We start from the raw sequence: 14,763 nt of genomic DNA on the forward strand, positions 1-14,763 counted from the left end.
GATATTATGTCACTCCTGCACGAGGATTTCTACTCAGTGCACATCAAAGGAGGTTACATCATACAAGAATGCAAACTGTAATGATAATACTTTGTTCCCTCTGCTAGGACACACATAAAGTGGAAAGTTGAAGTCATAATAATGGTGGGACTTTCTGAGCCTTTTAAGCTTTTGGCCAGAAGAGAGGGACCAACGGAGAGCGGCTACAATTATGCAATGGAAAAAGACAAGGGAAAGCTGGACTGAACGGAAGGAAAAGAAAAGAAAGGAAAGAGGAGAGCATTATTGAATAGAACGGAAAACAGCACTATGGGAAAACCTGCCACTTTGAAATAAGGTGAGAGCATTTTGTTGGACGCTGCGCCCCACAAGATGAGTATTCCAGAAGGACTTGCTCCTGAATTGCTGACATTAGCCAATCAGGTTTTTTTTGTACCTCAACCACAGAGGGGAAGAAACACAAAAGCAGAGCAGTGGGCCAGGCCTGTGGTACATAGTGCTACTCTGGGAAAAAGCAATCCGGCGCCTGGAAAGAAACAGTTATGTCATCCATCCCACGTGATGCTGTGTTGTGCTGCGCTGCCATGGGGACGGCGAAGATGATGAGGAGAATAAAAGTGAGGTAGCAGCAGCCTTAACCGTCCAAGTTAAAGACATACAGCGAGTGTTTGGGAGGTTATACCACTGGTCAACTTCTCAGTCACTTATTTACTTACTTAGTTCATCTTCGTCCCCTGTGGGACATAAAGCCACAATAAGCTCCCTCCATCGTTCCCCGTCCTTGGCAACATGTTGAGCCTCCAGTTCATACTGTATATCAGGATGGACTTGATGTTGCAAAGATGGATTTTAGGCTGCATTGCCTGGACTTCCAGATGTTGCAAAGTTTGGAAAACACAAACTTGCCATCATGTCCGTCTCTGTCCCACTGTATCAGAACCCACTATGAGCTCTGCTGCTGCAGTTTTGGTCCTTTGTAAAGCGTCGGGCATGGGTCAGGGTCACATTTGGCTATTTTGAAATATGATTTATTAATGGAATAGTTAGTTAAGTCGTTTGGGAAATACGCTTATTATTCCCTTTCTTTCCAAGAGTGAGATGACAAGATGGACTCCAATCTCATGTCTGTGTGTTAAGTATGAAGCTGGAGTAAAGCTGTGGTTAGCTTAGCTTAGAATTAAGACTGAAAGTAGGGGGAAACAGCTAGCCTGGACCTGCCTAAGGTGAAAAATACACCCCAAGCTGAATAATTAACACTTTTTATTTGGTTTACTTATATGGATGATGTAGTTGGGTTTATTTTTTGGAACTATTTGTAGGAGAGAAACCACGTACTGAAATCCAGTCAAAGTGAAAAGTTGGAAATTCTCTGTTAGTATGTTGTAATTTTGACCACACACATCCAGTGTAGCAGGTCAGGGAGGCATATGAGAATTTTTTGTAACTTTCCAAAGCAGATAATTTAACACTCACTTTACACAGCAGTTGATGTGTGGAGGTGCGAGAGTAGAGTAGTTTGCCTTGATTTCTTCTGCAAACTGTGAAGTCCTGGAAGTCAGAGCTTCCATGAACACAGCAACAGGGAGGAGCTTTCAAAACAGTTCGTACTTGCAACTACATGCACTGATATGCTAAAAACATTATGCAATGCAGTGTTCACTGTGATGAGCACCCAGCGAGACCTTCATGTTCACTGCGAGCAGAAGATAATGTGCAAAGAGAGGGAAAGGCAACAAATAAAAAGTACGCAAGCATACGATGAGCTCATGGGGGAAAAAGTAGAGTGAGAGTACGAGCACTGCATGCTGGCAACTCTATGAATCATTGAGAACGAGGCTTGGCAAACACTCCACACTGTCTAGCAGCTTTGGACTTGATAGGATGAGGAGCCTGAAGGCAGTGGATACAAGCTTTGTATTTCGCTTGTATCCATTGCCACTTAATGTACACACACAGACAGTGATACAGTCCTGTAGGCCCACATCCAGCCTGTAGCTGCCAGAGATCAGTGCTGGCTGAGAGGATGGCTTCATGCCAGACTGATAAACCCAGCGGAGGCTCCAGTCCCCCTCGGAAAAGGTCACTTACAGTATTTGCCAGCTGAATGGGACAGAGCCCAGCCCCATGGCTCAAACACTGGAAGCGTCACTGACCACTATGTGGGTCACCACTCAGCACACTATGGGGTTACAGTGATATACTGGACAGACATTAAGACTTTATTTAAAAACAGTTGATCTAGTTTGATTTCAACTGAATTGTAGAACTAAAGACATAGTTAAACATTTTGGGAAATACGCTTATTTGCTTTCTTTCAGAGAGTGTGTTCAGTACAGAGCTGGAGGCAGGACATGGTTAGCCTAGCTTAGCATAAAGACTGGAAGCAGGGGGAAACAGCTAGCTTGGCTCTGTCCAAAGTAAAAAAAAATACACCTACCAACACCTCTGAAGCTCACTGATTAACACGTCATATCTTGTTTTGTTTAATCTGTTAATCTTTCAACAAAGTCCTTATTTATCTTTATGCAGCCCCTCAGTTCACCTTCTGTCTGACACAAGCCGTTTTAGACAAACTGAACGACCTCCAAACACTTGAAGAGTAGTCCTGAGCAGAGCGGTCGACTAACTGAGACAGACTAAGCGTCCCTGCACTTCGTTGGCGTGCTGTGCCTGGAGCAGATGGCCTGCTGGGGGCGTGGCTGAGTGCGGTGATTGTTTAGTTGTGACATCAAAATCTTACGGAAGCCCTGACGGCTCGTTTAAAGGCACCGTTTCTGAATACGGCTGTGTGCATTTCTCTGTGGACGGAGCGTTTTGATACTTTCTCAGTATTTAGATATATTTATATAACACATAGACTTTATAATCAAACAAGACACGGAAATCTCACTTTCTACAATATAGGACCTTTAACACTTGGAAGCACAACCTCACATTTACTATGTCAAAATCATTGAACACTATCAGTTTTTTGGACATAAGTAATGAGAACAATTACAATTATTCAGGGAAGAAGACACTGTTACTGGCCTCCTCATACCAGCCTCCAAACTTAAAAGACAACCTACCAGTGGGGTAACTCTTACGACTGAGGCGACTGTGTTCCAGCAAAACTGAGTTCATCTCTGAGGCCAGGGACATGATTGTGAGGTTCCAAGAACACGATGATCAAATAAACATATAAAAGAGCATCACATGCGCAAAGAGATCGGTTGTTGCAGCCCACTCCTAAACCCACAACCAACAGAGGCGATGATCTTCATCGGAGGCAAAATAGATATGTAGCCATGCTTAATGAGGAACTAGACCTCCGGTGTTAGTTATGTATGTTGTGTACTTTCACTTTAACAGTCTCTCATGTTTATGAAGTGGGCTACCTTCAGATGTCCATCTATACATATTTAACACAAAAACCATTTACAATACTTGAAAGGGTGGAGGGTTAGTACTTTTTTAAAAATGTATCAATAATGCTTTACATTACTGTTATATATTCACAGATTTATTTTCATGCCACTTCCTCCTTTTTCTTTATTTCTAGAGGCATAAACTTCATGCCATCAAGTACCTACATTTGTGCACATATTGAGCACAACACATTTTCTAACTTTTTTGCGCTTCGGTCCTCTTGGGAAGCCTTTTTTTCCACTGTTAGTGTACAGTATTTTCATCTGTACATTCACAAATGAAATCTTAGATTTGTCCCTCAGACTCTGCCGGCCTGCGGTGGAGGATCCTTCCAGTTCCTGGTCTTGCCCCCTTCCATCATGTTGCAGTTACAGCAGTGTGTGGCTAGGGGACGCCACAGGAGCAGCAAACTGCTTCATCAGTACTGGAGTTGAACTTGCTCCGGACACATGACCTCCTGAGGTTCACTCACTGTTTTGATTATTAATCAGTAAAATGTTACTTCTCCTTTACTGTAACTTCTTCACTCCCTATCATAAGATTTAGAGAGATGAGCCAAAGTTTTCTGTACACAAGTCGACCTTAGAAACAACTCAAGTCCGCTGGATGTCTCAGAAATATGTGGGTTTTACACTTATAATAACACATAATAACATAATGACATAATGTGCCCCCACACACCTCACTTACTCATCCCTGAACAAAACATGAACAATAATAAGCATAACTCTATTAACAAACATGGTAATCCAACGGTAACTGAAATTTCGTAGCTTTGTAACAATGCTTTTATTTGAACAAATTGAGTAAAAATCTACATTTTATATAAAAATGGGCTTTGTAGATTTGCAGAGAGAATCAAACTGCTATGGGTAAACTTCAAACTAAATAAAATGGAAAGACTATATAGAATTAAAAATATAGACCTATTTTTGTTGGCTGTGCTAGTGATTTGACCGCCTCCCAACAGTTTTCTAAAGCTAATCTGTGAAAAACAAAAAGAAAAAAAAAGCTTCTTCGTCGTTTCATTAGCAGGATTGTCTCTCAAGGTCGCCAACACATGAATCTTGTTTATTCGCCGCTACTTGCCAAACAATTTTAACACATTCAAGCAGAAGGGAAAATAAATAAACCGCAGTCAGTCGTGCAATTTGCGTTTCCCCTTCCAAAGCTAAATTTGTCTTGTCTCGCAAAACACCACCCATCCTCTTTGGGCTTTTCTTCTCTCCCTCTTCAGTCGCGAACCGAAATGATTCACATAAACGCTCTCTATTCTTCTGCTGCATTCAGGGCCCATGGGAAAGATGGTGCATGTGAGCTTTCTGTGTGGAAATCCCGTTCACCTCAGGTTTGAGCTGGTGACCAACACACCTGCAGTCACATGTGGGAAACTGCATGTTGATCTCAAGGCCAGTCAATAACTGGAGAAAATATGTACCTCGAAATGCGTCAGATGAACGCAGCATTAGTTACTCACTTTGTCAGATGAGTTCAGTGATGGAAAAACTATTTATCCTTTAATCAAGTAAAAAGTATGAATGCAACTATGTTAAAGAAAATAATCAATTACAAGTAAAAGTCATTCATTTAGAATAAAAACAAATACAGAAGTATTGGTAAGAACATACACGTTCTACAATTAGAAAAATGAAATATTAGTACATTTAAGAAGCATTAGTGTAAAGGTAAAAAAATAGGCTGCCTAACAACAGCCAATTACAGACCTGCATCCAAATGTAGCGCTCCAATGTACTCACTGGGCCGAGTGGCTCCTTTTATACTATTATATTATTATAAATGTAGTAGCAATGTGTTATTGCTATTGATGCCTTAACTTGCAAGTCATTAGAAAAAGTGCAGCATTTCCCTCTGAATTCTGGTGGCGATGAAGAATAAAGCAGCATAAAATGTAAAAACTGCTGAATTTACTTTAAGACAGTTTAAAGTGAATGCTTGGTACTTTTCCCCCAACAGGGCTTGAACGCAGCATCCGTCTTCCCCTCTCGTCTTTCTCCTCTCCTGCGCTCTCTGCAGGGCAGCAGGGGGTGATGGCTTGTTCCTGGAAGAGCCCAGCCTGCCTGCAGAGTCACTCACATTCCTGGCTGGGATTCAATGACTGAGCCAGACACACAAACACAGAGGGAAGGGGGGGGGGGGGGCGGCGCGTGAGAGAGGGAGAGAGCGCGCGAGAGAGAGACCTAGACGGAGCGCGAGGGAGAGAGAGCCATAGACTGGTGAAGAGAGAGAGGGAGGGAGAGGGAGAGAGAGCGCGAGCAGGCTGGCTCTCAGACTTCTCATCTCCATACAGTCAGAGTGAACTGCGGGGGCAGACGGAGCGGATTGCGGCAGTCCTCGACAGCGGAAAGAGCCTCAAATAAGGATTTTTTTTATCGAGCTGTATCGACTCACAACTCCCGCTTTTGTTTCATTTTCGCCTACTTCACTTTGGAATCCAACAAACGGAACTTTTCGCTTCTCTGGAGTTTGGAGAGCCGGTCTTTTCTTCCAGTTATGGACAGTCGGCGACCCGCTGCAGGGAGCGACTGGCCGGTGTTCACTCAGTAGTCGCGGGAATAAAACTGTAAACTCGCCGTCTGGGACTTTTTACTGGATGTTTGATGAAGCGCTCCGCAGTTTTGGTCAGTTCTGGGACACCGTGGATGTACCAGGTTCAGGAACGGATAGATACTCGCGATTCCCGGTCGACGACAAGAAGGATTTACGCTTCCAAAGTTGCAGGAAAAACATGGAGACTGTAAGTCGGCAGAGCTTCCAGCCTCATCCGGGACTGCAACAAACTCTTAAGCAGTTTCACCTCAGCTCTATGAGCTCTCTGGGCGGACCGGCGGCTTTCTCTGCCCGGTGGCAACATGAGCTCCTCTTCAAGAAGGACGGTAAGGAGCCCGAGCCGGTTCTGCAGCATCTGCCGCCGCCGGTGATGCCGGGCCCACTGTTCATCCCGTCGGACCGCTCCACGGAGAGGTGCGAGACGGTGCTGGAGAGCGAGACCATCTCGTGCTTCGTGGTCGGCGGGGAGAAGCGCCTGTGCCTGCCGCAGATCCTCAACACGGTGCTGCGGGACTTCAGCCTGCAGCAGATCAACTCGGTGTGCGACGAGCTGCACATCTACTGCTCCCGGTGCACGGCGGACCAGCTGGAGATCCTCAAAGTCATGGGGATCTTGCCCTTCTCGGCGCCCTCCTGCGGCCTCATCACCAAGACGGACGCTGAGCGGCTCTGCAACGCCCTGATCTACGGAGGCGCCTACCCGCCGCGCTGCAAGAAGGAGCTGAGCGGAGGCTCGCTGGAGCTGGAGCTCACCGAGAGGAGCTTCAAAATCTACCACGAGTGCTTCGGCAAGTGCAAGGGCTTGTTCGTGCCGGAGCTGTACACCAGCCCCAACGCAGCGTGCATCCAGTGCATGGACTGCAGACTCATGTACCCGACCCACAAGTTCGTGGTGCACAGTCACAAGGCGCAGGAGAACAGGACTTGCCACTGGGGCTTCGACTCGGCCAACTGGAGGGCGTACATCCTCCTGGGCCAGGATTACACAGGGAAAGAGGAGAAGGCCCGCCTGGAGCTGATCCTGGACGAGATCAAGGAGAAATTTGACTTCGCCAACAAGTACAAGAGGAAAGCATCATCCAGGGTGAGTTGGTCCTCGAGCTGCACCTCACCGCGGAGCTCTGATTTATTGATTTACTGCAGCTCGTCCACTTTCTGGTTTGTTTTTTATTTCCCTCATTCTCAAGACCCAGTTTATGCATTGCAGCTCACTCTGATTTTTCTTTCTTTTCCTACTTTTACTTTTCTGCTCAGTTTACTTGCAGTGTAGTTTAGCCTACTCGTCCCTCTAACAGCACTGGTCTTGTTTTGAAATTTCTTGTAAAATACAGACATTGGGTTCAGGGGGGTCCCAGCAAAATCTCACTGCACACCACTAGAGAATGTTCCAGCAAGAGGGTGAGCTGTAGATTATTGGTGATTCCCTGTGAGCCCCACAAAATAGAAATTTGTCCCAGTTAAATAATGCATAAAAAGGCAATCCAATCCTATCATAAGGATGTCACTTGTGTAATATGTGTGTATCTGGGGGCCAGTGACCCCCTCCTGCAGAGGAACCACTCTGTATTGGGTCATCATTGGCATATTGTCACTAATTGGACCTCATCCAGCAGTGACAACAAAACGCCTCTGGTGGCAATAAAGACATTATTTGCCTGTGAAACACCTCTCAGGCTCACTTTTATTGGCCTGTACTGTAAATACAATCTCATTTACCAACAAATGGCTCAATGGGACATAGTAAACAACAGTCAGAGGGAGTGTGAAGATTAAATGTGAATTCAGGTGCACGTGAGGATTAAATGGCATTTCATTACACGCACTCACACACTCATACAAACACTCTTCAGTCGGACAGAAGCGATCTCTTGCTCTGACTATGTGTGTGTTCCCATGGGAGGGGATACACTCACTCAGCAGCGGAATTATTGTTATTATGACAAAATTTGCCAATTTCGTGTGTGTGTGTGTGTGTGTGTGAGCTTTTTCTGTCACATTAAATGTATGTAATGTTGGTGTGCCTGTCATGTGTCTGGCTTCCTGTGGGTTTAATCAGCGCCACTATCGGCGTCATGTTTTTCCTCTGGTTGTATCCACATCATCTGATTCTCTTTTTACTTGAGATAGTTGGAACATGTCACAATTAGAGCATCCGTGCAGGTTTTGGCTCTGTGTGTTTCCTGTGGTTTTTATGATCAGAAACAAGACTTCCGGCCAAATGAAGTAGTTTAGATATTGAGTCTGGTTTTCCATGCCCCCCCCCCAGCTCTGCTTTTAGGGCTAACTGACTGCTGTATGAAGGGATTATAATCTGTGCTTTGGTGTGCAGGCAGGAGTTTGCAGAGAGTGTAGTTGGGTGGTAGACTGATAAAAGGACCCCCCCCCCCCCCCCCACACCCTTAGAAAAAAAAAAGGCTAGTGCAGCCATTTGCATGAACTGTTACACATGAATGGAGTTGATGAAGCAGGGTTTAGAAGTATTGTGGTGGAAACATAATATGATCCCAACAAAGGGGAGCATTCAGCAAACATCGGACCCATCCCCCCCAAACATCCACCTACCCCAGGCAAGCCACCCACCTCTGACATAAACGCACCCACACCCATCCTCCCTCTCTTACCTACTTCTTTTTACTTTTTATCTACAACCTGATTGAAGCCAGAATGGACGTCTGGGGGCAGCAGACTTGTTGGTGAGGCTCAGAAAGCAACTGCAAAAGTGTTTACAAGCAGCTTCACTCCAGTCCTCCACTGAGGCTTCTTTCAGGGGAATCTGCCAAAGAAAGAGAAATCAGGGAGACCCTTGAAGTCCTGAAGAGTGCCAAAGTCCTGCCATGCATGGTGAATACCCACTCTTGGCACACACTTTCATTCAGACTCGAGTGGGCACACCTCAAGGACCCCCACTTTCAGGGGCCTCTTCTATTTTTATAAGTGCCGACGGGGCACCCAAGTGTTAAGCCCAAGCCTCATTTGAGCGTCTACCCCGCTTTTTAATTCGACTCCTCCTTGTTTTTCTTCAAGTACCCTGTTTCAAGAAACGCTAATGAGAGAATACATGCTGGGTAGGAGTTCAGGAATATTGCTAAACTTATGGCACAGAGCTCCCCTTTGTCAGCACATTTCAGCACAGCCGAGGCACTTTGAAAATGTTCTTGGAGGATGTGAAGCAAAGTGCGAGACTGCGTCGCGCTGCCTTCTGCCTTTCAGCACACGAGAAAATGCCATCATCTGCGCGCTGTCAACGGAGGAACCGGGCGGCTCTGTGAATATTAATGAGGGCGTTACAAAAGTGTTAGCAGCCGTCTCGCATGCAGACAGACACAGGAAGTGATATTGCCGCACTTCCCTCCTTGCAGACGCTCTTTTGAGAGCTTCCTTCTGAGACGCACACATGCATACTGTATGTCTGAATCACAGCCGTTTGAGTAAAAACTGCTTTTCACTTTTTGCAGCATGCCTGCATTTGTGGAAGAAGTGTGAATTTGCAGCAGAAGTTCATTCTCCGTTCTTATCTCGGAGGATGTGAGCCACAGCGCCGATTGTAAACAGCAAATGCAGTGAACTATTGAATTGTTTAAATTAGTTTATATGCTGGGTGTGGAAGACTTCTTCGAGTTGCTCATGCCAGCTCTTGGCTGTGAGTCCTTTGGTTTCTGGCTGGTACACATGTGGGTGGCACACATAATCAGTGGCTTTCCGCATCAGGATGTTTAGATAAGGATTGCGGCTGCAGATTTAGTATGTTGCTAACTTTATAATTCGCCCCCAAGATGATGTGATTTCTACACAATCCATCTGTTTAAGGGAGATATGAGAAAGAGAATTGGGGGACGGGGCGGGGGCTGGAGGAGGGGGATGCTTGCAGTCGAGACAGCTCAAGCTTGACTCATGCTTGGTTCAAAACAAGCAAGTTTACATCAGACTTTTTCTTTTTTTGGTACCTTCCTAAATGACGAGCATCCTGTTCAGTCTCAGCCCATGTTTGTAACAGCTCCGTCAGGTTTGGAAATAAAGCAACATTTCTTTGTTGAAGTCATGGAATTGGGAACCTTTTTTTTTCACAGATGATTGCGCATTCATTAGAGTCAGTCTGTGCTTACATTCCACAGCCGCCACTCCTTCAGAGAGCTGAAGATGTTTTACACAACTAGTATATGAAAACAGTCTTTACTGGGCTTGAATGAAACATGTCCCCATGCGTGCATGTCCTTACAGGCAGCCATGACTCCGCTGATCACTGTTGAAACCAATAATGGAAATCCAGATTTCCTCCTTATCCAGTGATTCATTTTCATTCTGAAGTGGTGGGAAGTGATTTGTTTCGAGGCAGACGTGAATAAAGAATCCAGCGAGAACAATAAAGCAGGGTAGAAGCCATTTTGTGTTTATGCTCCACATATGCTATGTTGCTGTGCTGACACCCAGCACATTCCTGCAGGCTGTTTCCATGCTTTATCCAGTGGCTCGTTGTAGAAGAAGCTGAAACTAAAGCTGACTAGTGTTGTAACACTGAACTATTGAGCCCTGAAAATGGAAAAAGGAGACAAATCATTTGTGGGGTTTTAATATTTGGATCAGAAGCATTGCACCGAAATATTTGGCTACCATTCTCTAAATGCGCAGGAGCTAAAACTTCCCCTTTTACTTCCACAACCACCCCCACCCCTGAGAAGCCCCCACCGCTGCTCTGGATATCTGGCCTCCAGCTGAAGGGGCTGCTTGTTTCAGGAGGGAGGTGGGGCAGCGGTGGTGGTGGGGGCTCAGAGGAAGTGAACTCCCCAAGGGGATATAGGCCCATGTCCTGTTTCATATGCAAGGCGCAGTGTTGGCTAAGCCTGCTGACAGCCAGCCATGTCCACACGGTGGACAGGACAACAGCTGGTAGCAGTGCATTTCAATGGCTACTGAGGGAATATTTCCATTCTTCTTTTTTCTATTCTTTGTGTTCGGCAAAATGTGCGAGTTGAAAAGTCTGCTGCAGAGCTCAGTTTTATCCTGATGGCGTGGGTGTGAGGAAAGGTGTTTTAAAGAGATTCAATGCTGCATTTTAAGTTTTTATGGTTCTCTTTTTTTAATCTGTCAAATAGCAGAATTTAGAATTTGTCCCCTGTGCTTTGAAAAGGAGGAAGCCACCAATTCAATTAGGCCTGTATAATGAGTTCTGTTGCCTGGCCAGGCTGCCATTCTGGGTTTCTAATGGAGGACAGTCAGTCCATGCTGTGAGGCATGACTGAGGGTCAGGCAGAGAGATCAATGCCACATTGACATTCAAGTGTCTTTATGTCAAGTGTGATTGAAAACTCCATCACTTCTGGAGCTCAATTAAACCGGAGTGACAGACCAACACAGAGAATCCCTCCTCAGAGGAGTTCACTGGCCAGTTGGCTCTGAAATAAATTACATGTTGTAGCTATTGCCAAGGATGTAGCTATAAATATACATTTGGGTCGACCTGAAGATTGCAGTCTGAGAAGTTTCTTCTTCACAAAGAAAAACACCTTTTAAATGATTTGGACTGTAATTGCGCTTAGCCTTTGGTGTGCAAATGAAAATCAATTAAAAAGACATTGTTTAATTAGTAGCTAAGTTTGTGTGCTGAAACTTCTGCTAATTACTTTCCACAAATGCCGCAGCTTTTCCAAAGCTCTTTTTCTTCCCCTTTGCAGGAAATCAACTGCAAAAATGACGTTTATTTTGCTCTTTTATGTTTTTCTGGAAAAAAAAAAAGCTCAGTGCAGAGAGACTTTGCTTGGAGGTTCCTCGACAAAAAGTTTGAGGAACAATTGTGTTGTGAGATGAGACAGTCCACGCAGTCTTGATGTGCCTTTAAGAGTCTGCCGGTGTTTCCGCCGCAGCCATAGACAGGAAAGCACTATAACACACGCGAGAGAGAGTGGAAGAGCATCACAGGTTATATAGCTTGTTGTGTTGTCTGGAAAATTTTTCAAAAGACTGCCATTGAAGTAGCAGCGGAAAATGAATTAAGTGCAGTGATTCTTTTCATACAGCACGTCTCCCCGCCAGAAGCTGTTTGTATCAAAGCCTTTAAAGTTTTGCGAACAAAAGGGGATTTTCCTAGTTGCTGCTTGATTGTGCACAAGGGATGAAAGCATCTAGAAAGCAGTATGTGTTGGTGGTTGATTGTTGTAGGATTCTGACTTCCCGTGTGACCACCTTGTGTGTGTTTTTGTTACCATTCAAAATTCACATTGATAACTTCAAATTATTGATATAAACCAATGAGGCAAGACTTTCTAAACCAAACAAAGAGCTCGATAGCTTTTTTAGGCAGCCATAATTAGAGCTTCGTATCGGACCTCAGTACTTTTTTGGTTCTGACCAAAATGTGCCTGTAGCATGGAGTATCAAGAACCGTCAAGTACCAAAAACTGGCATTGAATATATGATTATAAGATAATATAAGATTGGCAATATTGTTTACCTCTTCTTTGATCAGGTAGTTCCTAATTATATCAACATTTTGTCAGTTTAGTCTTAATTATTTAGGCAAATCAGCTGCTTGTGTTTACAGTTGACATTTTTTCTAACTGTTCCTGGAAAAAGGAATTGCTGTTTTTCAGAGAATAAATTAATCTTCTCTTGAAAGCTTTAATTAAAAACCTAATGATAAACTAAACTCCATTAACTAAATTTTTCAAGTGGCTTTGCGGACCCATTGTGGTCCAAATCACCAACTCAACACACCTTTCTCGTGCAATCTTATTGTGTATGCTCATCAAACCTCAACGCTACAGCTATCTCTGACAAATAGCGGAAGTCTCATTCAGGAGGAGATCAAGAAAAGGAGAAGTTCAAGCCCTCATTGTCTGCCCTCCAGCCCCTTGGATGCGCTTCCATCCCCCGTCACCCCTGGCCCACTGGCTACTCCATCCATCAGCAGCGTCTTCATGTGACAAATAGACGGAGCGGCCGGCCGAGTGCGAGTACTATGAAGAACTGGCTGCAGTCAGTCTTTGTGCGGAGGAGGAGATAAAGGGCAGGGGAAGGAAAACAAGGCTCTCTGGGGCTACTGGGATACCTCCCACCTCCCTGCACATCCATTCAAAGAAGATGAGGAAAAAAAAGGTTCCCAAGAAGTCCATGTTGCCGTTGTTGTAAGCAACCATGCATGAAACCTGTCTGAGAAAGTGGTGCACGCAAAGCTCAGAACAAATGCGTTTGAGGAGCCAAGAGCATGCGTGGAAATAAAGTATTTCCTCCCGCTCGGTGAAATCCCTGTCAGAATATTCATAGCCTTGTGATAAAGCGTGAAAGTAACAAGCACGCTCAGGTTGCAGTGGCTATTCTTAAGTCTTCGAAGGACCTTGAGCGCGTCTCATTGGGATTATTGTAAGAGCGGCACGGAAGGAAGAACCGGGTGACCTCCTCCAGGTGTTGCGTGGAAAAGAAGCTCTTCCTCAGTCAGATGGTGCAACTCGATGTCTGGCCTGAACGTTGGCTTGTGAACGCCACTGTGTCAATTTTTTTGTGGGCATTCAATATTGATGATATGTTACCGTAGGCGGTGAGGTCCTGCGTGTTTATTTAATGAGAGGGTCTCTGAAATATTCATCAACACACATGGCACTGTAAGTCCAGCTATTGTCTTAACTACACATCCCCAAGCACCATCCTCTAACCTTTCGCCTCCTTTAACACAGCAGTGATGCTCAGGTGTAAGGCCAGCATCACACTGAATTAGCATTTTTTATTTGTCTGCCAAGTGGCAGAAAGCTTCAAGCTACATGCAGAGAATCACAGTCAGAACAAACTCTGACTAATTTTGGTGATTTGCAGATGAAAACATGTCTGATTGAAATTCTAAATGTTTAGACAATTTTAGTGCAATTTCAACAGCAAGTCATTGAATTGCTACTGAATACAAGGTTTAGGGTTTAACTAAGACTCAGCGATGTCCTCTCACCTGCAAGCCACAACTGTTTCTCAGTTGGTGAGTTTACAGCGTGGGCCTGGATGAGGCGGCTCCTCCACCATTTGTGTATGGATTGCATGCATGATAAACAAGTCATATCTGAGAGCAGTTATGCTATCTGTTTGTTTTGACGTGAAGGCTTGTATTGCACCATCACAGGGCTAAAAATGATATCCCAGATTTCATCTATATGAAGTGTTGAGAAAGAGACAGCTTCTGATGCTTGATGATGTAGGACATGCTTTGCTTAGGAACGTACCAGTCATCCTATTGTCTTGCTATATTTTCTAAATCTGCTTTCAGCCCCGACCCCCCAAAAAAACTATCGATTTTGAAAATCACTCAAAACCCACATCACCTTTGAAGAGATTTCCTCAAGCTCTGACTGTGTACGGCCTGATTGTTGATCCAGATGTAATCATTAAAAGTACATGTAAGTGTTTGCCGATGCACAGCAGGATGAACTGCACCAGTAGGGCAGCTTTCATTGTGGGATGGGATGGTGGGATGGGGGGTTTAATTTGTGCTGAGTCAGCCCAGGAGCGCCCTTTGTATATGACAGCAGTGTTGGCCTCTGGAGTTGCCCCACCCCCCATCTATTTTGCACCCATATGTTTGGGAGAGCAGCCAGCACTACACGACCTTTCCCTCCCCAAATAAAGAGGTGACCCACCTCACCCCTCTCTTGAAGCACAGACGGCCAATCGCGTGCTGCTGAGCAACTCCCAGGAGGCAGATGGCTGTCTGACGACGGCCCCGTGATGTAATGAAATGAATGTTTGCGTGATGAAAGGTGCACTCGGATGTGTTTCAGATTTCGTCGAAATATTTTGGGCTTACCTCGCAGAACA

General features: G+C 44.9%; 1 protein-coding gene across 1 annotated transcript in view; it reads left to right on the forward strand.

Annotated features, from left to right (window-relative positions):
* The first annotated feature begins 5,843 nt into the window (after positions 1-5,843).
* The window catches only part of skia (v-ski avian sarcoma viral oncogene homolog a), a 68,637-nt gene continuing 59,717 nt past the window's right edge, over positions 5,844-14,763 (forward strand). The window contains exon 1 of the mRNA XM_070910633.1: positions 5,844-7,060. Coding sequence (XP_070766734.1) covers positions 6,020-7,060 — 1,041 coding nt within the window. The 5' untranslated portion in view covers positions 5,844-6,019. The remainder of the gene's footprint in view (positions 7,061-14,763) is intronic.

The sequence above is a fragment of the Enoplosus armatus genome, chromosome 8 (genome assembly GCF_043641665.1).
Source record: "Enoplosus armatus isolate fEnoArm2 chromosome 8, fEnoArm2.hap1, whole genome shotgun sequence".
Classification (NCBI taxonomy): Eukaryota; Metazoa; Chordata; class Actinopteri; order Centrarchiformes; family Enoplosidae; genus Enoplosus; species Enoplosus armatus.